Source organism: Carassius carassius, chromosome 15 (assembly GCF_963082965.1).
Source record: "Carassius carassius chromosome 15, fCarCar2.1, whole genome shotgun sequence".
Taxonomy (NCBI): domain Eukaryota; kingdom Metazoa; phylum Chordata; class Actinopteri; order Cypriniformes; family Cyprinidae; genus Carassius; species Carassius carassius.
This window is the reverse complement of record NC_081769.1, coordinates 31,050,524-31,073,461: the sequence shown is the minus strand read 5'-3', so window position 1 is coordinate 31,073,461 and position 22,938 is coordinate 31,050,524. Positions and strand designations below refer to the sequence as shown.

At 36.8% G+C, this 22,938-nt stretch overlaps 1 protein-coding gene and 1 pseudogene across 1 annotated transcript; one reads left to right on the top strand and one right to left on the bottom strand.

Moving 5' to 3' along the window:
• The first annotated feature begins 4 nt into the window (after positions 1–4).
• On the top strand, positions 5–3,028 carry LOC132157956 (glycoprotein-N-acetylgalactosamine 3-beta-galactosyltransferase 1-like; annotated as a pseudogene).
• On the bottom strand, positions 2,864–22,683 carry col28a1b (collagen, type XXVIII, alpha 1b). The gene is made up of 35 exons (XM_059568498.1): positions 22,549–22,683; positions 21,980–22,117; positions 20,596–21,161; positions 19,373–19,393; positions 18,907–18,966; positions 18,752–18,805; positions 18,626–18,670; positions 18,501–18,527; positions 18,089–18,133; positions 17,959–18,003; positions 15,474–15,527; positions 14,909–14,977; positions 14,293–14,361; positions 14,143–14,211; positions 13,885–13,953; positions 13,732–13,800; positions 13,257–13,325; positions 13,097–13,165; positions 12,926–12,997; positions 12,719–12,787; positions 12,207–12,278; positions 12,019–12,087; positions 11,404–11,472; positions 11,259–11,327; positions 11,050–11,118; positions 10,883–10,951; positions 10,677–10,745; positions 10,489–10,557; positions 10,120–10,200; positions 9,919–9,954; positions 6,317–6,353; positions 5,662–6,216; positions 5,116–5,186; positions 3,768–3,966; positions 2,864–3,680 (listed from the first exon to the last, which is right to left on the bottom strand). The coding sequence occupies exons 1-35, from the start codon at positions 22,553–22,555 to the stop codon at positions 3,508–3,510; spliced, it is 3,393 nt and encodes a 1,130-aa protein (XP_059424481.1). The 5' UTR covers positions 22,556–22,683; the 3' UTR covers positions 2,864–3,507.
• Positions 22,684–22,938: the final 255 nt, after the last annotated feature.

The window sequence follows — 22,938 nt, the reverse complement described above, 5'->3', positions numbered from 1 at the left end:
AATAATGCAAATATATATATATATATATATTTTTAGGCACATATTTCTATTTTGTGGGATATTCGTTGGATTTGTCTTTGTTCAGCAACTCATGAATGTTAGATTTGGCCTACTATCATATCCACTTTACCTTTACTCTCAAGCCAAGAGTCATGCATGGAATAACAATAGTTTGTTCTTTATTACTTCTCTCTTTTAATTAATTTTGCATCATATTTGCTTAGTGTTTACAATATCAGTCAAAGGTTTGGACAACCAATCTTACATATTATTAAAATAATTTTTCCTATGTGCTGATAGGTTTAAAAAAAAATAGAATTCAGTTTTCAATTTTTGTAAAGAAATTAATTTCTGTGCATGGTTTAAATTTTTAATATGTGACCTTGGACCACAATACCAGCTGAATAAATAAGTTTTCCATTGATGTATGGTTTGTTAGGATAGGACAGCATTTGGATGAGATACAGCTATGTGAAAATCTGGAACATGAGAGTGCAAAAAAAAATAAATAATAATATTTAGTAAATATCCTTTAAAGTTGTCCAAATGAATTCTTAGCAATGCATATTACTAATCAAAATCACATTTTGATATATTTACAGTAGGAAATTTACAAAATATCTTCATGGAACATGATCTTACTTAATATCCTAATGATTTTTAATGATTGTAATTTTGATCCATACAGTGTATTATTGGCTGTTGCTACAAATATACCCCAGTGACTTATGACCGGTTTTGTGCTCCAGGGTCATATATAATAATAATAATAATAATAATAAAATATTATTATTATAAACTATAAACTAATTTCTTTGAAAAACAGTTCAAAACATTTGATTTGAAATCGATATCTTATGTAAAAAGCCTTTCCTATTGCTTTTGTTCAATTTAATGCATTTTTGCTGAATAAAAGTATTCATTTTCTTTAAAAAAGAAAGAAAAGATTTGTTTAATGGGAGAGTATGTTCAACAAAGTGAAAGCCCAAACTTTTGACTGCTAGTGCATGTTTTGATTTAATGTCCTAGATGAGCTGGCGCAGTCCCTGTTTTCCTGTGTGCGTGTGTTCTGTTGGATCATTACGAGGCCTGAAACTCTTTTGAAAAATCTCCAGCATGTTGGAGTCTGAGTCTGAGCTAAACACTGGAACCATGTTCTGTACATGAGCTGGCAGAGCTCCGACTTCCCCGCCGTGGGGCTGAACGCAGCTGTACTGGAAGACCATCCGGGCCTTTCAGAACATCCATGCCCACCACCTCCAGCACACGACTGGTTCCTCAAAGCTGACGGCGACATGTTTGTTGTGGTGGTGAACCTGAGGTACCTGCTCTCCCAGCATGACACAGAAAAGATTCCGGCCATTCGTCCGTCAGGGTTACATGAGCCAAGGAGTCGGATACATTCTGAGCCGAGAGGCCCTCAGGAGATTTGTACAAGGCTTCAGTACGGGACGCTGTGAGCATTTTAGCTCTGTGGAGGACATGGCCTTGGGCAGGTGCATGGAGACCATAGGAGTGAAGGCCGGGGATTCAAGAGATCCTAATGGGATCAACAGGAAACATTTAATCCCTTTAGACCGGAAAATCATCTCATTCCCCCGGAGAATGGAAAACAGGTCTGGAGCTACAGTTTCTACAAACCCAGTTTCTCATTGAAAATATGTGTGGGTTATTATTATATTATATGATATTATATTATAGTATTATTATCATTATTATTATTATTTAGGCTTTGTATAATTGCACAATTTTATCCTCCGTTTCTATTTAAATAAATAAAATTATGCAATTGTTATTTAAAACCTGCTGATACTGTGAATCAGAAACTTTATTATTTAACAAAGTTATTATATGAACTAAAACTAAATTCATATAGTAAACATTAACTGAAAAAAAAATTCAGATGGTTGACAAATGTACTATTTCGTATGTATGTTTATATATAATTTAGTTTTTTGTTGTTTTTAGTATTTGTGTGTGTGTGTGTGTGTGTGTTCAGTAAAACTAAAAATAAGAAATAATTAAATACATTTAGTTTAACTGAATGTGTGTGTGTGTGTGTGTGTGTGTGTGTGTGTGTGTGTGTGTGTGTGTGTGTGTGTGTTCGTATAACACACATACATACTAAAATAATAAAAACAAAATTATTAAAATGAAAATAGAAAATGTACAAATAAAAACATTCAAAATATTAATAAAAACTATTATAGTATCTCATTGATATTTAAATAACACTGATCAGAATCAAGTCCAGTATGTTGAATATTTAATGTCAAATTCAGTTTCAATCTACTCAAACATAAAGATACTTGCATCAGAAAACATGATTTATCCAGTTTGATTAAATCCCACCTTACATTTTATTTTTGTTAAATATTCCGTTTCACTAAGAAATGCATCATTTTACATTAAATGGTTTGCATACATTGTTTCATAATGAAATAAGTGTTTAACATAGTCCTTTTGTTTTGTTTTTTTGATACAGCATAAACACTTACGTTAAAATTACTCGTTTCTAAATGTGAATATATACTGAATTGTTTAATTTGTGTATTTTTATTATATAATATATATATTTAAATATATATATATATATATATATATTTAAATATATATTTTTTTATTGTTAGTCTGAACTACAATTAAAAACAAAGTTTTTCTGTTTATTTTTTTAATAAAGTAAAATTGTTTCTTCTCTCAGCAGCATAATAGAGCAGTATTTGCATGCTTGAATATAAAAATTCAAATAATTGTAAATATTCAAAATAGTCAAAATAGAGTCATATGCATATAGGAGTTGTGTACATTATAGTGTGACTTGTGCATAATGATGCTTTTGCATCGTCTGAGATTACTCAAAACATAAGGATGATGAATCTGTTTTTAATGATCTTTCTCTGCTGTGCAGATTTTGTGATCTCGTTTCATGACAGTATTTGACACATCACCTGGTGCACCTTTGAGATACAGGTACAGATTCAGCACTAATCATGAACAAAACAGCACCAGTGAGATTAAACACAGTTAAACCACAATACAAATACAATAAACAATATAAAAAACCCTGCAAAGATGCTTAATGTGACCAAAAACTAGTTTACATGAGAACATTTGATTTTTAAAAGATTACAGACCGTTTTTCTGTTGAATTATATATTTTTTTTATATTTCCTACATCAAGAAATAGTATTTTTGCTCAAAATAATGTCTGAATATCAGTGCATTTTCTCTGAGCCAGAATTATTCCTAATCAACAATCATTCATACATTTCTTTTCAAATAAAAACACTTTTTATTTAATTTAGACATTTTTCATTGTGACTTAACCTTGTGTAAATACTTCTTTTGGCCACTATATATGCAAATAAGGCATTTGTAGATTGTTCAAGTTTAGTTTTTTAAAATGTTTATTATTTAAAATGTTGAATATTAAAAGCTTGTGTATAAAGAGCCCTTTTAGCTTCATGTGTTTTTGTAGGATCAGGTTCAGTGCTCTAATTATAAGACTTACTTTTTCACACAGGATTTTCTGCAGGCCAGTTGAGTGTCAAACTGGTTTTTGTTGCCTTGGCAACCTCCAAACCAGAACTGAGCACATGAATTGGCTTTTGGATCAAAATACCATTTAACAACATAGTCTCGACACGGACCGGGATCCAGAGGCTGTAGGCATCGCTCGTCTGACACAAGAGAGAGAAAATATGATTTTTTAGGAAGTCAGAATTGCAGTTATTGTTTGCATCGTACCACATTTGAGCAGCATTTACCTGCAGTAAAATCATCCTGTATGAGCAGTGGTGGCTCAGTCGTGTATGTGTCCTGTTTGGGCCAGTCCAATGATGTGAGAGAGAAATCTGGGAGGAGGTTCAGCTCTTCTCTTTCCAAATAAGGTGTTATAGTGCCTTTAATGTCAGTGCCGTCCACTTTGGGATCATAGTAGGGGAACAACTCTCCAACTGCACCTGGCTGATGGATTACATTTAATAATGTTAAATATGTACATGTTCATATGCGTTTTATAACTAGAGTACATACAAATAAATACCATTGACTGTCTTGTTTTTAGTAGTGCTGTCAAACGATTAATCGCATCCAAAACAATATTTGTTTACATAATACTGTAACTGTGTATATGTTTTATGCAAATATAAGTACAGACACATGCATGTAAATATTTAAGAAAAAGATGTTGTTTTATATTATATATTCTATATGTGAAAAAAAAAATATATATATATATAAATAAATTTGTAATTAAGAAATATATACTGTATAAATGTGTATTTATATATGCATAATAAATATACACAGTACATATATATAACTTGAAGAAAAACTTTAATTTTGGATGTGATTAATCGTTTGACAGCACTATATATTTACTCCAAATATTGTCTCTCTCTTAACATATAGCCATTAGAAAAGCATGCAAAATAAGTATTAGAAAAAAATTTAGCTTAATTTTATAATAAAGAAATAATAATAATAAATGTATAATAAAAATGCCATACTGCAGTTATGTAATTTAAATTGAATAAGTAGCTTTTAAATCAAATATGCTTTTTAGATACATCATGTTTTTTAAAACTGAAGCGTCAGTCTCAATAAATATAAAAACGAATAATAAAATATAAAAATGTAATATAAAACTGCACATGTAATAATAATTAGAAAAAGTATTACTTTTACATTTTAGCAAACAAATTTATATTAAATACATGTAATTGCAGAACTTCTATTTTAATTTAAATGCTTTTATTTTATTAAAATTATATTTATAATCTAAGCTTCTAAAATATCATTTTTTAAATAAATAAAATAAAATGATATTTTATTAATATGCCCAAAACGTTGTTTTATTAATATTTTTAGATCAAATATGGCTTTTAGATACATCATGTTTCTTAAACTGAAGCAATTAAATATAATCTCAATTAATATAAAACTAAAAACTAAAAAACTGCATGTGTAATAATTAGAAAAGTATTATTTTTAAATTATAATTTATATATAGTAAAAAAAAATCTATTTTTAATTAATAAAAATCTAAATTTTATTTCATTAATATGCCCAAAACATCTTGTATAACTAATGCTGAAGAGTGTGAGAGCTTACCTTGGAGGTAGTGCTGAATATCGATCCATCAGTGTTCTCACAGATCTCTTGAAGCAGTTTACTTTCCACTTCTAGACCACAGAGACAAAAAACATGCATTTCACTAATGTAGCTTAGGCGGGTCAAAGTCATGGGTTTACTGTATGTTGGAAAAAATAAATTAATAAATAAATCATTAAGCCATTAAACTTTAAACTGTTGCTTTATACTAGTCATAATCCATAAAAATGCTTCACACAATGAAAAATCATTTTCTCCTGTTGTCCTACTCTCACATCAAAATCAACACACATATTTGTTTAGAACAGTTTTGCACTGTTTTGACTTGTGCAGATTTCTCTCCTGATTTCAGCAAATTTTAATTTTTGGGTGAACTATTCCAGAAATACTGCCACAAAGACAAAGAGATTCCTTTGTATTTCCCTCCAAAATTTCACATGTGAATGATTCTGAGCCTATGCCCTATCCTTGCCATGGAAACTTTTGACATTTGACTACTATTTGATACATATATTAGGTCTTTTTTCTGCAAATCAGCAAACATACCAGGAAGCATTCTGAAGTCCTCTACGGAAAACACGTGCTCTTCGGTGGGCGGCGATGCTATTGACTTCAGCTCCTGCTTAAAATCATCATAGATGGGGTCGCTTTGATTCACCACTCCTATAGCCAACATGGTGATATTGGCTGAATGGGCATCTCTGACCGCATCCTCCAGCTTCACCGTGTCCCGATGATCTGTCTGGCCGTCTGTAATAACCACAGCCACTTTCTTCACACCGGGCCGAGCAAAGCGGAAGATCTCGTTGGCCTTTCTGATGCCACTTCCTGTGTAAGTGCCCTCCCCAATGTAGGGCATCCTGCGCACGGCTGCTTTCACTTCATCACGACTCAAGCGCTCTTGTAGGCTTGTGACCACCAGGTTAATGTGGCTGTAGAGAACCACTCCGACACGCGTGACCTCTGGACTGACTGACACACGGTCAATCAAGGTATTCACAAAGTCCTTAATGATCTCAAAGTTTTCCGGGCCGACGCTCTCAGAGCTGTCAATCACAAACATCAGCTCCAGAGGCCGTACTCTGCAGATCCGACCACAGCCTGACAAATGAAAAGAAAACAATCCAGCCAAATCAGTTTTTGTGTGATTTACTACAAAGCAATCCAATTAAGCAAAAATATCTACATTTTTAATACTTACCACAAATAGATCGGATTAAGCTGATTATTTCCTCTCTCTGCAAAATACATAAAAATCTTATTGAAGCACTCCATTTATGTTTCACACTAGCTAGTAGTACTGTTATTGTAGAATTATTTATATACTGTACTATAATTGTTCATTTATAGAATTAGCTGTTTATTTTTAGATTTTTTTATTTTCATTTTGATTTAAGTTCGAGTAATTTTGTTATTTATAAGCTTTATTCTATTATTACTTTACTAATTTTAGTATTTAACCTTATTTGAGCAAAAAAAATTTTCATCTAAGTATTTTGTATTATTTCAGATTTTTTTCAGTTATATAAAGCATAATATATAGCCCGAGACCCGGCAGCTCAGTGGCGGTATAGCAACCTCGTTCCCTGAATGAGGGAACATGACGTCTCCGTTCCCTCATTCAGGGAACGAGGGTTACCATACATAACCAGACGTTCCCTTTCAGTCGGTCACTCTCGACGTCTCGACGGTGACTGAGGTCATGCTTACCTAAAGACTTCCCATTCAAGGGGTCATGGTATACAACAATAGTGACAACCTGGACTTTGAGGGTGGAGGGAAACAGCCTTTGCCCCAGCCCTTGCTGCAGAAAGGAAAGCACGACCACATTCGGGCAACTTTAGGGTCTTCTTGGCGAGAAGAACACCACACAACGAACAGGTTCCACTTCAAGGCATAAGCATGTCTCGCAGACGAATTGATGGTGTTGACTACCTCCTGGGGTAGGTCACCTAGAACCTCCGCATCCCACCAGACATGGAGTTTCCAAGGTCTGAACATGGGTGCCAAATGGTGCCCCATCTCTGTGTCAGTAGATCCTTCCTCAGAGGAATTGGCCAAGGAGGGGCTGTTGCGAGGAGGACTAGTTCGGGAAACCAGGTACGAGAGGGCCATTACGGTGCCACTAGCAAGACTTGCTCCTCGTCCTCCTGGACATTGCACACTGTCTGTGCGAGAAGGCTCACTGGGGGAAACGCATATTTGCGTAGGCCCTGTGGCCAGCTGTGTTCCAGTGTGTAGAACAGCTGGCAGTGAGAGGTCTCTGGAGAAGCAGACAGGTCTACCTGAGCGGCTCTGAACCATCTCCAAATCAGCTGGACCATCAGGGGATGGAGTTGCCATTCTCTCGGGAGCATTGCTCAAGACAGCTCGTCGGCTGTACAGTTGAGCAGGCCCGGAATTTGAACAGCACGAAGTGATCTCAGAACCTTCCGACTCCAAAGGAGGAGGTGGCGGGCGAGTTGCGACATGCCACAGGAGCGCAGGCCACCTTGTCGCTTGATGTAGCCACGGTCGCTGTGTTGTCAGTTCGGACTACCATGTGCTTGCCTCGTAAGTGACCTTTGAGATGGTTTAAAACAAGACGCACTGCTAACAACTCTAGGCAATTGATGTGCCGATGCAGCTGCAGGCCCATCCAAACCCCTGAGACTGCATGCCCATTGTACATGGCACCCCAGCCGGTGGTGGAGGCATCCGTGTAAACCACAGCATGCCTGGAGAACTGTTCTAGGGGCACGCACGATCTGACCATGGGGTGAGGGTTTGGCAACAGGTCGGTTTGACCCGCTGAGTGCTGCACTTCCACTCCCACATCGAGACTCGGCCATGATGCCAGTGCTTGAGCTGTCTCATGTGTAACATGCCAAGTGATGTTAATGCCGCTGAGGCCACCATATGCCCCAGGAGCCTGACAGAGTTTCAGTTGGACCACTGTCCTGCCCTTGTATTCAATTGAATGTATTCAAGCAGGCTAGCACTGACCGCGCACGTTCCTCTGTGAGGCATGCTGTCTGTTCGACCAAATCCAACTCCATACCGAGAAAAGAGATCCTCTGCGTCGGTGAGAGAGTTTGCTCTATTCCCAGTTGACCTGAAGGCCCAACAGGCACAGGTGCCGGAGCACCAAGTCCCTGTGCTCGCACAACTGACCTCAAGATTGTGCTATTATCAGCCAATTGTCTAGATAGTTGAGAATGCGAACACCCTGCTCTCTGAGGGGAAGAAGAGCCACCTCCTCAACTTTCGTGAAAACACGGGGAGACAGGGACCGCATGAAGGGCAGGACCTTGTACTGATATGCCCGTCCTTTGAACGCAATCTGTAGAAAAGGTCTGTGGTGTGGAAGTATGGATACATGGAAGCACGTGTCCTTCAGGTCGATCGCTGCAAACCAATCTTGGGGTCGGGTGCACCCGAAAAGTTCTGCATCAACATCTTGAACGGTAACCGATGAAGGGCCGATTCAAAACTCACAGATCCAAGATCGGTTGTAACCCACCACCTTTCTTGGGTACAATGAAGTAAGGAATGTAAAACCCCATCCTCATATCGGCTGGAGGGACCAGCTCTATTGCATCCTTCGCCAGTAGGACCGCGATCTCTGCCCACAGAACAGGGGCATCAGCTGCTTTCACTGTAGTGAAGCGGATACCGCTGAACTTGGGGGGACGCCGGGCAAACTGAATCACATTACTGAGGGTGATGACCTGTAGATGCCAGCGAGACAGGCTGGGTAGCGCTGACCAGGCGCTTAGAAACCGTACAAGCAGAACCACAGCCATACCCGCAGTGGGGCAGCGAAGTGGAACCCAGGGACCGTACTCGGGCAGCTTTGTGAGCAGACTGGAGTGTGGTGTGAGTGTGGGGTGCAAGGCGCACCTGGTTCCACGGGTTGGCAAAGGTTGCATGAGTAAGGCCTTTGTTAATGCTCTCAAACCGTCTGCTGCTGCCATTTGGCGGAGGATGGATGAGTGAGGTCTGGTGCTTGACCACCCGCAACTCTCCATACCCTCCTGGGACCCAGAGATAAAGGAAACTGCTCTTATATAAAGTAATTTGGTACTGTCGGCCGTGAGGCCAACGGCGGGAAAAAAATGGAACAAAAGATTCTCCACCGGGCCCTACTCCGGGGTGGCCCGCCCATGCCCGGCTCCACGGTGCTGCTTTACCAGACACGTAGGGCAGTGATCGTGACCATCACCTGATGCCAGGTAACGACCGCATCCAGAAATGCACGGGTGAAACGGCATCCTTACAAGGACGACCCGGCATCTTTATAAAATTGCTATTTTCTAAATGCTCTTTTAGTGCTCAGGCGCACAGGGGAGATGGCCACTTGCAACACAACAGGGAGTGGAGCCTGAAGTGTGAGATCCACTTGACACTGGAACAACCGCCGCTAAAGCGCCGTCTTGCCAGCACAGAAAGCTTCCAAAAGCATGCTGAACTCGCAATTCACCGTCGACACAGCAGAGCAGAACAATACTGTCACTCAGCAAATTTAAATAACTAGTACATTTCACAAATAATTACAAGTAAATCATACACCAATTTGCAGATGACCAAAATGAGCAGTAAGCACTGTGTGAAATACTATATCCCATAATTCAATGCACTGGACTTTTACTAAAACTCTCAAAGGTCAAATACTTTTTACACAAAAATAGGATGATATTGCAATTTTTTTTTACTGTTGGCCCGAGGTCATACAACAACAGCATAACATTTTCTTCTTATTTTTATTTTTTATTTTTTTTGCTCTCAAACAAATGAACTCTTTATTGACATATGTGTACGTACCGTGAGACCAGGTTCTCCTTTTGTTCCTGTATTACCCTGTGATTATAAAACACAATCTTCAGGTGTGTTAAATGTAGTTAAATAATGTGTGATGTGTCTTAAGCAATGCTTGGTATTATCATCTATCATAATACTTTTAAATTAAAAGTAAGTCTCGTGTGAATGATTGATGATCAGATTTTCCTTCTCAGTTCTTCTCACCAGTGGTCCAGTAGACCCTGGTTCTCCCTGGCTTCCTCCATCTCCTTTACGTCCTTGTGCGCCGGGTAACCCACGATCCCCCTACAACAGAGTAGTTACATCAAACTCACAGTTTTGGTCATGTTTTCAAGTCTGACGTGATGCAACATTTTTAATTGCATGTAAGTGCATATACTGTAAGTTTGGCATTATAAATCGGCAGTTGTTTTTTTTTAAATAGTGGCAAATGTTTCATTTTGTGTTTGATGGAAGAAAGAAAGTCCTGGGACAATATGAGGGTGAGTAAATATAACTGTGTGAAGGATTCCTTTAATCCTTGCTGTATGAAATATAAATGCTTGATATTAGTGGACATAGGATTCTCCTCACCTTCTGCCCCAGCAAACCCTCCCCGGGAAACCCTCTTGGCCCCTGTATACCCTGATATCCAGGATCACCCTGTATGAAAACAAAATACATGTGAATTAAACAGTTTGAATATTTCACTGTTGTACCTAACACTGTAATGTGTTTCTATGAATACTGTATCCTGTTGATAAGCCTCAGATTCCTGTCACCTTTGGTCCTTGTATGCCCTCTCCTGGTAATCCTGGAGGACCAGCTGGACCAGTCTGACCAATGGAGCCCTGCAGACCACAAAAACACCTCAGAGCACACCTAAACATATCTACAAACACATCTAATGACACATTCAGCAGTGTATTATCGAATCATGGAGTGTTGATTGTGATATGCATACATGTATTCTACATATATGTCCTACCTTTGGGCCCATTTGCCCAAGACCTGGCGCTCCAGCAGGCCCTGGGGAACCTGGAGGGCCTCGATCCCCCTGTGATAGAACATATCAATTCATCAAATGCTTTTTATTTTATTTTATTCAAATGTGTACATTTTCTGAAGAACATTGGTGTTAAGCAAGCACCTTACCTTTGGTCCAGGTAAACCTGTTCCCTCTGGCCCAGTCTCTCCTGTAAGGCCTGGAAGACCTGGTTGCCCCTAGATCACATGGGCCGAAATATATTGTACAGTATATGGTGTAAATTATACTGTTACATTCCCAGTTGGTATGTCAGAATAAATACAGACTGTATAAATGTAACATTTGCATGAATAATATTCTTTGTAATGATATTTACAGGTGGGCCGGGATAGCCTTCTCCCTTCAGCCCTGGAGGTCCAATGGGTCCTTGTAACCCGATTTCACCCTAAAGACAGATGGAAAGCATTATCTTAATAAAAAAAACAACAACATTACAGGTTTCTTCTAGGGCATCACTTTACCTTTGGTCCTTCAATGCCTATCCCTGGTTCTCCAGAAGGACCTGCTGGACCAACCGGCCCTGGATCTCCCTACAGGAAGATGAACATGCTATTGAGATCTCCTGATCAAATCACATACACATACTGTTAGCCCAAACAGTATATAGAAGTTAACTTCTACATCACAAACTCTTTCAGTTGTCAAACAGCATTAAACTAAAAAAGGCCTTTACTAAAAAAACATAAAATAACACTTAATTTGAACATTTATTCTCCTTATCTAGGCCTATGCAAAACATACCCAATTTCCAAAGTTAACAAGACAATTTTTTCAATTATTTTAATGAAATTCAATTAACGCAGATATTTGAGTTTAAATTAAGCACAATATTAAGTTACTGGTAAACACCAACTGTTTGATTACCAGCAATCTTCAAAATATCTTCTTTTAAGTACAACATAAGAAAGCAACTCATACAGAATTGGAACGACATGATGGTGAGTAAATGATAACAGAATTTTTTTTTTTCTGGGTGAACTGTCCCTTTAATTTTCATAAATTACTCAGTAAAAAAAATACTTTTTATTTTATTTTTAATACAACTTGTTTTTAACCTGAGCATTTCTCAAATGTACCTTTGGTCCTGGAATGCCCCGTCCTGGAGGCCCAGAAACACCTGGAACTCCAACAGTCCCTGGTTCTCCCTATTTTCAATGAAAGATACTGTAATTTAACAGATTTTAAGTTAATACTAGTAATGTCAGAGTCAAAGGTCTTGACGTGGTATTTTTTTTTTTTGAAAATATGAATTGATTGTTTTCACCTTTGCCCCTGCAGGCCCAACTGGTCCCAATGGTCCTGGTTGGCCTCGGGGGCCCCTCTCCCCTCGAACCCCCTGTTCGAGAAGATACAGCATATTCAATATATATGTGAAGGGAGAGTTCACCTAAAAATGTTCTGGTACTGTCGTGAACGCGCATAGAAGACTGACATGAAGAAGTTGTTGAGTAAATGTGTTTTTGTTTTCTCGTAACTTCAAAATTACGGTTGAACCACTGATGCCAAATTCGCTATTTTAAACAATGTTCTTACTCCCTTTTCTGATCGTGGTAGTAGCTTTGATGTCTATGGAGGGTCAGAAAACTTTTGATTTCATCAAAAATATCTAAATTTGTGTTCTGAAGATGAATGAAGGTCGTATGGGTATGTAAAATTATTCAGGTGAACTATCCTTTTAAAGTGAGATTGCCTCCCCTGTAGATCCAGTAATGTATACAATAATGTTTTAAGCTTCAGTTTTGTCTGAAGAATCAATAAAGCACATCCATACAGTACCTTTTCTCCAGGCAGGCCTCTTCCAGGAGGTCCGTCTGGTCCTCTAGGTCCTGGTAAGCCTATATCACCCTAAATTAAACAAGATAGTTTACAGTATATTATAAGATATGAATTATATATATATATATATATTATTATTATTTTTTTTATTTTTTATTTTTTTATGTAAAGCTATCCCTCACTAACATGCATTAAGAGCATTCTGACCTTCAGTCCCATGGCTCCATCTTCTCCCGGTACACCTGCCTCACCAGGTAAACCTCGTAATCCAGGTACACCCTACAGCATCAACCCATAAACACAACTCTGATTTCACTATTTGATACTTTATTCTGTTCTTTCATGTCATGTCACAGCTTAGTTGAAATGACAACTCACTTTGGGTCCTGGTTCTCCAATTCCTCTTTCTCCAGGGGCTCCACGTTCTCCAGGGAAACCCTGTTCTCCCTGTGAGGAAACGGAACGAAAACACAGGATTGATAGATAGATAAACAGTCAGACAGACAGGTCAATGGATGTTTGTATGGTGCTGTTTTACCTTTGGTCCAGTGAGTCCTATCCCAGGATTCCCTCTTTGACCAATGGGACCAGCTGGTCCCTGATTTCCCTTTAGATATAAAAATAAGGGTGACATTAGGAAAAGAAGTGGTGGGCTTGGATCTTCTGGTGGTTCGTCAGAAATTTATAGTGGTTACTATTGTCTTATGGGTGATTTCCAGGATATTTCAAGTGGTTGCTTGGGCCTTTTGTCAGACTAACTTGACATTTCTTGTAGTTTTTCTAGTAGTTGCAAGTGGCTTTATTTGCATGTTTCCATTCATTTAGAAAAGGAATAGCACAGTTCTTCCAGCAAGCTGCATGATTTCAGGGATCATTCGTGTCTGTAGCACAAACCATGCATGTTGTTTAGAGTTTAATCAGATGATGTATGATCACTAGAAATAATGAAGCCTGTGCACCACTAGTACAGCAATACTGGTATCAAAATCCAAAACCAGAAAAAGAATAAATACTTTCTCTCCTTGAATCCCCTTGCCCGGCATTCCTAATGGTCCAGGTGATCCAGGAGGTCCTGCATTGCCCTACAAGGATGCATTCAGGGGCCAAATTAAATGCATAATAGCCTTTTACATAGACAAGTAAGGTCTCACACAACTGTGACATACCTTTTCACCTTTAATTCCATAACCTGGGGGTCCACGTCCACCTGTAGCACCAACATATCCACGGTCACCCTAAGACACAAACATAATAACACATTCAAAAGTGATATATAAATGTCTTTGTTTAGGTACTTTATTGGCATCGTTGGTTCCATGGAGATCCTTTAACATACATGGAACGTTTCCATTCCACAAAAGGCTCCTTATAATAGGAAACAGTTCTTTAGATTATTAAAATGTTCTACAACTAAAGCTGCTCACCTTGGGCCCAGGAAGTCCTTCGCCTGGAGCTCCTGGGTTCCCCTGTGCTCCTGGTAAACCTGGAGGACCCTTTATTGATGCATGTATCATTACATCATTATAATCTATATAGATCCATGTTTAAAAGTCATATTAGCTGTTTTTACTTACAGGTTGTCCTCGCTGACCTATGCCGACCGGACCAGGAAGACCTGATCTTCCTGGGTTCCCTTTGTCTCCCTAGAACAACCACACCACAAGTACATTTAAGAACATCAAGTACATTTAAAAACTGAATAAATACACTGCATGTACTGTAGGTTCTTACTGTGATGTGGAAAACTTATTAATTATCTAAACTTATTTTGGCTATTGATAAAAGCCTAAAAGTCAAAACAACACATAGAAAAGAAATACTGTAGTAAAAACAGTAATATTGTGAAATATTATTACAATTTTAAATAACTGTTTTATATTTAAATATATTTTAAAATGTAATTTATTCCTGTGATGCAAAGCTGAACTTTGAGCATCATTACACCAGTTTTCAGTGTCACAAGTTCCTTTAAAAATCATTGTAATATGCTGATTTTCTGCTAAAGGAACAATTATTATTATCCTCAATGTTGAAAACAGTTGTGCTCTGTAAAATATTTGTGGAACATTTGAAACAATTCATCAGCATTCATTTGAAAATGAAAATCTTTTGTAACATTATATGTATTTCTCAATTCAGTGCATCCTTTTGAAATGTATTAATTTCTTTTAAAAGTCCTGAGAAGTTTACCTTTGGACCAGGAAATCCGACTCCAATATCTCCCGGTGGGCCAGATGCACCAATCGGCCCTCGATCACCCTGGGAACAATCTGAAGGTCAGTGATTCATTTGGATCTTCATATGAATTTAAAGTTAATGTAAATTTAAAGCTGATATTTTTATTGCTAAATCTCAGTCATGCTGGGTACATGTAACATTGCTACTTTTACTTTAAGTCGTCATATTCATAACAACAGTCTACGGTTAACATGAGGTATGGTGAAAGGGTTCAGTACATTTTTTCTCTCATGCATATTCCAATCAACATTTACAGAGCATAAAGGCACCCGTTGTGTCTAACAGTTAAGGGTTTTTTTTTATATTTGAATGTGCTATTATATATTTGTCAGATTTTCAAGGCACTCTTTGTTAAAGATTCTTGGTCAAACGCGAAATGCAAAAAGATCTGCATTTAAACCGACATGGAAACATTTCTTAAATGTCATTCTTTACCAAAAGATCTCGGTCTCTATTTAAGTCACAAGTACCAGTTACAGACGTCTCACAGGCAAGGAAATTTAAGATATGAACCTACTTTAGTTCCTGCTGGACCCTCATGTCCCTGGTCTCCTGGAGGCCCTTTCAGACCCTGGTGAAATAATGAAGAAATAGGTTGAGATATATGTTGAAATTTTACTAAAGGTATATAGTTCAGCCAAAAAATTATGTAGATGACTTTGTTTCTTTATCTAAACAGATTTGAACAAATTTAGCATTACATTATTTGCTCATCAATGGATCCTCTGCAGTGAATGGGTGCCGTCAGAATGGGCGAAACAGCTGATAAAAACTTCACAATAATCCACAAGTAAAGCTTGTGAAGCTAAAGGTTTCGTTTGTAAGAAACAAATCCATCGTTAAGGTGCTTAACTTTTGTTTCTGGCTAAATAGTACATAATTCCATAATTTATAATAACACTAAAACATTTTTGCTTGTAAAAAGTGCTTTGAAGTTAAAAATGCCTTAATGATGGATTTGTTTTGTATGAATACACACTTCACAAGACATTAATTGATGGACTGGAGTGGTGTGAATTACTTACGGATTACTGTAATGTTTTTATCAAATGCTTTGGACTCTCATTTTGACGGCACCCATTCACTGCAGAGCATCCAATGGTGAGCAAGTAATGCTAAATTTCTCCAAAGCTGTTCGGATGAAAAAAAATCATCTTGGATGGGCTGAGGATGAGTCAATTTTCAGCAAATTTTCATTTTTGGATGAACTACTTCTTTTACAATTCTTCAACCATATGCCTAGATGCAGTAAACACTAATAATAAAACATAGGATGATATGGCATTTTTAGGCTGCTAGACACCTGTTCAAATGTACAGGTTTTGAGGGACTTGACCCAGTCATTCTGAACTATTCTGTCTCTTCACTAATCCCACTGTACAAAGTCATCCTCAGAGAAAGAAAAATATCCTGCAAGCCTGGATTCACAGCTTTACATGTGTACATTAGCATAGGATTATGAGCGATCTGCCGATCACATTCCATAAGTGCAGGGTGGGGAAACAGCAACGGACTGCCATAATCACCACGTTTGTGATGAGACAACTTGTGATACAACTAATGCTTTTAATTTTATATATATAAATGTATATATATACTGTATAAAGTACGTTTTAAGTTTAATTAAGATTAATGTTTTTGTCAACAAATCAACTCTAAAAAAGTTTTTCAGTAAAGTAACACAATATGGCAGTCGTCAATTCTGCATTAGAAGTGTTTATTTATAAATAGTGGCATAAAAAGTAGTTATATTAATACAAATTACTGTTATGAAACTCTAGATGTCGCAGGCTGATTCAGTCAATCACATCATTATTCATATGGCACAGCTGTTTGGTTTCGTATCGCATCAGCAGCCAATGCGCTCACTGCTCAACATTCAAATATTTGGTTACTGTTTGCTGTAGCAGTTGCAGCACACTTCAGAAAACCTCCACCTCCCCAGCTCCACCTGTCTAGATCTGCTACGGGGTAATTTCATGTATGTTACATGGGGTTTATTTCATATATATGTGGAGCAGCAGTATTTCCTACATGCTCATAGCAACATGTCTGTGGATGTATTGGTAGTAAAACAGCGTAGCAGATGTATTCCACCAAGACCAAACACATTAACTTTGCCACAAATATGCCATGCTAAACTCTCAGAGAGTTGTCATGACAGAACTGCAGTTATTTATTTTCTGAAAGCATTTATATAATATAATTGTACATATATAGACAAATAATGCAATTATTCTTTATACATAATACTAACAGTTATATTATACATGTAAAGAAAAAGAATGATTAAGGGCCACATACATGGGTTTCTTGTATACAAACAATACCGGATGCGCGTATCCAGGAGGAAGAAAACCGCTATCTGTTATGCCGAGTTCAGTAAAAGAACATTGTAATTAACGTAGATTTCGCATTGTTTGTAATTTCTTGTTGACTCAATAATAAATTGCAATTTCAGAGTTGGATCTGTTTGTTGGTGTTTCATATTAATATATTATTAATATAACATTATGTAAAACGTCCAACTGTTTACGAATCATAATCCGGACATACTGTGGCACGTTGAACATCTGACACCCAGCACTGGCTCGGTTGGTACAATTGACAACGCAACAACTCCTTGGCATTTTGACTAGCGACAACACCACCACCTAAACCATTTACTCCGGTACGAAGAGCGCGGGTCTTTTGCCTCTTGGTTGTGTGCGCAAGCAGTGATGACGTCGCCGAGAAATCCATGTATAGACACATACATTTATTCAATCTGACTGTCTGTGAGATATGTCATAATTAAAGAAATAATTGATTATTTTTTACTATAATTTCTGGCTTCTCTAGCAACATTTTCCCAAATGTATTTATTTTAGTTAGTTAGTTAGTTAGTTCTAAAATAATTTAATAAGTATCCCACAATATAAAAAACTGTGTATACTAATTCATCTGAAACCTTCAGTGTGGCTTATAATGTGTCGTGTAAATGGTAAATGTTTATACTGTGCCTGCTCTCCTCTGGGACCCCTCGGCCCTGGAGACCCCTCAGTGCCCTGTGAAATACAATACAAATTATTTATTAATCATGTATTCTGTATATTAGAATATAAATATTTTAGGTCAGTACTGAAGACATACCTTATGTCCCTTTTGTCCTGGTGGTCCACAGTTACCTTTATCCCCCTAAAACATGACTCAAGTCTTAGTGATTGCATTGTGGAACAGAATGTGTTAGAAGAGTGATAGTAGTAGCATTAATAATTCCAGTGAGACTTTGGTTCATTTAAAATTTTATATTTAAATAGAAAATATAATTATTTTAACATTTTATTTTTGATTTAAAAAATGCAGCCTTGGTGAGCATAAGACTTGTAAAAACAATAAAAAATCCTAATAATAGGTTCTCTTAATAATATTTTATAAGTAATAAATAATAGTTTATCTTTCTGATCTGACATCATGAGTCATCAAGATCATTCTGTATGTAGCTGTTAATGAATTAATTGCGATAGCATATGTATATGTCAAATATAAAACTCTGAGGTTTCACCTTATCACCTTTGAACCCAGGTCTTCCCTGTGGATGAGCAACCAGGAACAGAAACAGCGTTGGTCAGAGAGTCATTGACAACACAGACTATATAAAGTGATGACTCTATAAAGATGTGATGTTACCTCTGGACCGTTGATTCCTGGAAGACCGGGTGCTCCTGTTTCCCCCTGTAAAACAGGTCAGATCAACAACAACAGTAAACTACCGATCTAATAATCATAATTATGGGTAATTAATTTCGCTCTCACCCTTGAGCCTTTTTGACCAGGTGTTCCTTCATAACCTTGCTCCCCTTTTTTACCCTAAACAAAGTACAGATTTTTCTCATGAATAACATGAGATTTTTCTCATGAATAACACTAGTAAATGAAAATGGCCTCAATTCGATCTCAACGATACTCACAGGAGCTCCTGGAGGACCGCGTTCACCTTTCTCACACAAACACACCGGTGGACGAGGACACTGGCAGGAGTAATACAACCAACAGCTAGTTCAGTCAGCCTTTTTTTTTAATTAATTCACCCATAAATGACAATCCTGTCATCATTATTCACCCTCATGTCGTTCCAATCTTGTATGAGTTTTTTTCTTCTGTTGAACACAAAAGATGATATTTCAAATAATGTTGGTAACCAAACGTTTAACGGTATCCATTGACTTCCATAGTAATGCTCCTCCTACTATTGAAGTCAAAATTCTTTAAAATATCTTCTTTTGTGTTTAAAATATGAAAAAAAACTCATACAGGTTTGGAACGACATGAGGGTGAGTAAATGACATTTGGGTTGACTGTCCCTTTAAGAATGAATTTTTGGTATAATATGCTTTGTTTAATCAAGTCAAATATTTGTAATAGTCCGGTACTTACTTCTTTCTTTGCAACTGTTTCCTGAGACAAAAAAAAAAAAAAAATTAAAACTTTAATGCATTTCTAAGAGGCCTGTATTGTGCGATCACAAACAATGCTTGACATTTCATAAGTGGCTGCCACTTCTTTGTTTCTGTGGAAAATCCCCCACACCCACTGATGTGTGAATCATGCCTCAGGACAGCAGACTGAACACTGGATCTCAAACCCTCACAGATCAGATCTATATGCCAATTTTTGAGCATCTATCATCTGACCCAAAATAACAGCGACATTTGTTGTAGGCTGGAATATAGAAATAGAAAGCAAGACTTTGAATCGAAGCTAAATGAATGAGTGGCATGTCAGCTGGAGTCTGTGTGAGAAATGAGTGCAGTGTGTCTATATCGAGATGTTTTGAGCACTTATTACCTTTTTTTAATTTTTCAGTTTCTTTGTGTTTCTTTAAAAAACAAAAAGGTATTATTAAAAGGTGCAAAACTTCATACTCCAGAGTATTAGTAAGCCATTTGTGTTTTTACTTGTTTTTTTTTTTTATTATTATTTCTCTATACGGTTTAAGGCTGCACAGATAATATAAAAATATGTTAGACATGACTAATATATTTTAATAATAATTTTATATTAGATTTGTAATATTTTTTATAAATCTTAATTAGAATAGATTTTCTGTTGCACGGGGTGATTTTGTGTTATATATACAAATAATTATATATTATATTTGTATTATATTTATAGAATTCATTAAATGATTTTTATATTAGATTTTTTATATTGGTAAAACACTTGAATTATAATAAGTCATGAATTAATATCCTTTTAATTCAAAAGGTGATTGTTTGTTTTTGCATAGAAATAATATATATAGAAGTTATGTGTGTTTTTCATGAAATATTACAGTTTTTATATCTTTTATTATAGTAATTAATAATTTATATTAACATATTCTGTTCTGTTGCACAAAGTAATAAAATCATGACTTAATTTGATGCAAAATACTGATGTATCTCAATAGTGAATGACATGGAGTGCAGGTCTTTTTTATTTATCACATTTTTTAAATAAAATTTTTCAATTCAGTATTGATTATTTTTATTTATTGTATAATTTAATTATGCTATCTGAATGCATCTTTTACTAATTGCTCATTCATTTTGTTATTTTTCTTTACAATATGGGCTCTTCCTGTCTGATGGGTCTGATGGATGAAGTGAATATCTCACGAGCTGCTGCAGGAGCCGTTCCTCCAGTTTGGGGTCAGTGAGGCTGTGGAAGTACTGCTGCGCTGGGCTGCTCGCTATGACCCGCAGTTTGGCACTGTTCATGTTGTCCTTTGCCAAGTTTGATAAACCAATTGCGAAGATCTTAATGTTGTGGCCTTTGGCCTCGGAGACCGCCGTCATGATGTCAGGATTCCGCGGATGGTCGATGCCGTCAGTCATGAGCAGAGCGACCCTCACACTTTGCTCCTCGGTCTCGCTGGTGAAGAGCTGTGTGGCATTGGATATGGCGTATGTGGAGTACGTTCCCTGGCCGATGTAGATGGCGTCCGCCAATCTGCTCAGGAAGACGTCAAGGTCCTGCCAGTCTCTGAAGCGCTGGTCGATATGGACTGAGCTGCTGTAGTAGATGAGTGCCATACGGGTTTTCAGATGCCAGTCAGACACCTGCATCTGTGCCACCCGCTTGCTGAAGGAGCGCACAAACTCTTTCTCTCGATCGAACAGAAGGCCCTTCGCACTCTCTGAGCTGTCCAGGATGAATGCGATCTCTAGTGTGCATAATAACTCTGAAGCCAGAAAAAAACATCAACACACTTTATTGGTATTATCAACAAAACGTTCCATTGGACAAAATGTTCTTTATAGTGGAAAACATTCTTCAGATTAAAAAATGAAAAGTACTTGAATTGTTTTTGTTTTTTTAATCTGTTCAATGAAAGGTTTTAGCGAAACAAAAATGGGTTCTCCTGTGGGATTGTTTTGAAAAGCCTGACATATGAAATAATAGCCAGATTATTTTTATTTATTTTATTTTTTTAAATGGAACAGTTTTTAGCGAATCCTTGGACAAAATAATATAAAATGCTTGTGTTTTAATGTGTTTGTTTTGAGTAGTGAGTTTAAGAGAATATGGAGTGTAAAAAGAAGTAAGAAAAGTTTAAAAAAAAATTTTAGACAACCAAACAGTTGTTGCAGTATCTGATATTTATATATTGCCAACAATTCTGATAGCTTGTAATCTAAATCAATGAGATCTTTATAAGAGATCTTAATATGACTACTTAAATATGCATATAAATATCAGTTGTCACTCTAAATCTCCCAGTAATTTTAGAGTGATAAGTCTGAGACCCCTCATGACAATTAATTAATTTAGCCTTTCCTCTAATTCACATATATTACCATCATAACAATCTGAGAAAAGTTTAGGCTATTGGGTTTGTCTTGAGACTTTTGGACTTTTCCTGAAAAAAAAATATATTTTAGTTACTCTTGTTATTGTCTATTGAGAAACTATTGAGATATTAAAGACATCTTACATAAATTGTTTTATATGCAATACCAAGCCAACACAATAAACAATACTCTGACACCGAATGTTTACCATTGTCCTGTTTTGTGGTGAGGTTCAGTGATCCTCCAGACTGTCTTCTGTTCTGGCATCTGGCCACAGGTACAAGCAGCCAAAGCAGCAGGCACAGAAAACACCCTTTGGCCATGCTTTCATGCACAGAGATATGACCTTAAAGATAATCAAATAAAAATCCTTCAGACCTTCTGTGCATCGTTAATATGTGTTCATGGTGCATATAGTGCTTTACAAGGACCAACACAGGTACTTTTCTTCTTTGATGAATACACACTTTTAATGGCAGAAGTTCAACCACAAGCTGGTCCTTGGACATTTTTGAACAAATGTAATAAAGTATAATAATCAGGTGATGAATCACAACTTGTGCATCAAAACACTTGAAAAAATGATATGCCTATTGTTTACAGATCAAAGACTACTAAAATGTACAAATGCAGTCATGCAGTAAAGTCAGATGTAATGTTCAATTCTATGTTTAGTTTTGCAATGTAATTCTGAAATGTTTTAAGCAGGTTATAATATCTCAAAACGAGTGAAACTAATATCAGAACAATAATTTTAAGAAAAGATAAAGCACTTACCTTGCATGTTATACAAATCTAGGGAGTATCCACATGCTCATGTCTCCTGTATGGAGCACATTCTGTTCTGACGGACTTCAGTCCTGCGCTGAACAACAGCCCAGCATCACAGTCCCAACAACAGAATGCCTGACTGAACACACACACACACACACACACACACACACACACATATATATATATATATATATATATATATATATATTTTTTTTTTTTTTTTTTTACATAATTTCAGGCTCACACTAATACAATGAAATACATTTAAAGTACACCTGTTAAAATATAATAAATCAACCTTATTATGTATTTTGATGAACAGGAGTCGTGCAATGTAAATTCTCTACTCTTTTCTCATGTTTACGTGTTTTGGAGATGAATGCTGAGAGATTG

Bases quoted from the DNA above. Each gene is read 5' to 3' on its own strand.
- col28a1b (XM_059568498.1), bottom strand. The intron at 12,088-12,206 runs GTGAAAACAATC...CATTGAAAATAG, and splicing joins TTGGGCCTGCAGGGGCAAAG to GGAGAACCAGGGACTGTTGG. The intron at 6,354-9,918 runs GTACGTACACAT...TGTATTTTGCAG, and splicing joins AAGGAGAACCTGGTCTCACG to AGAGAGGAAATAATCAGCTT.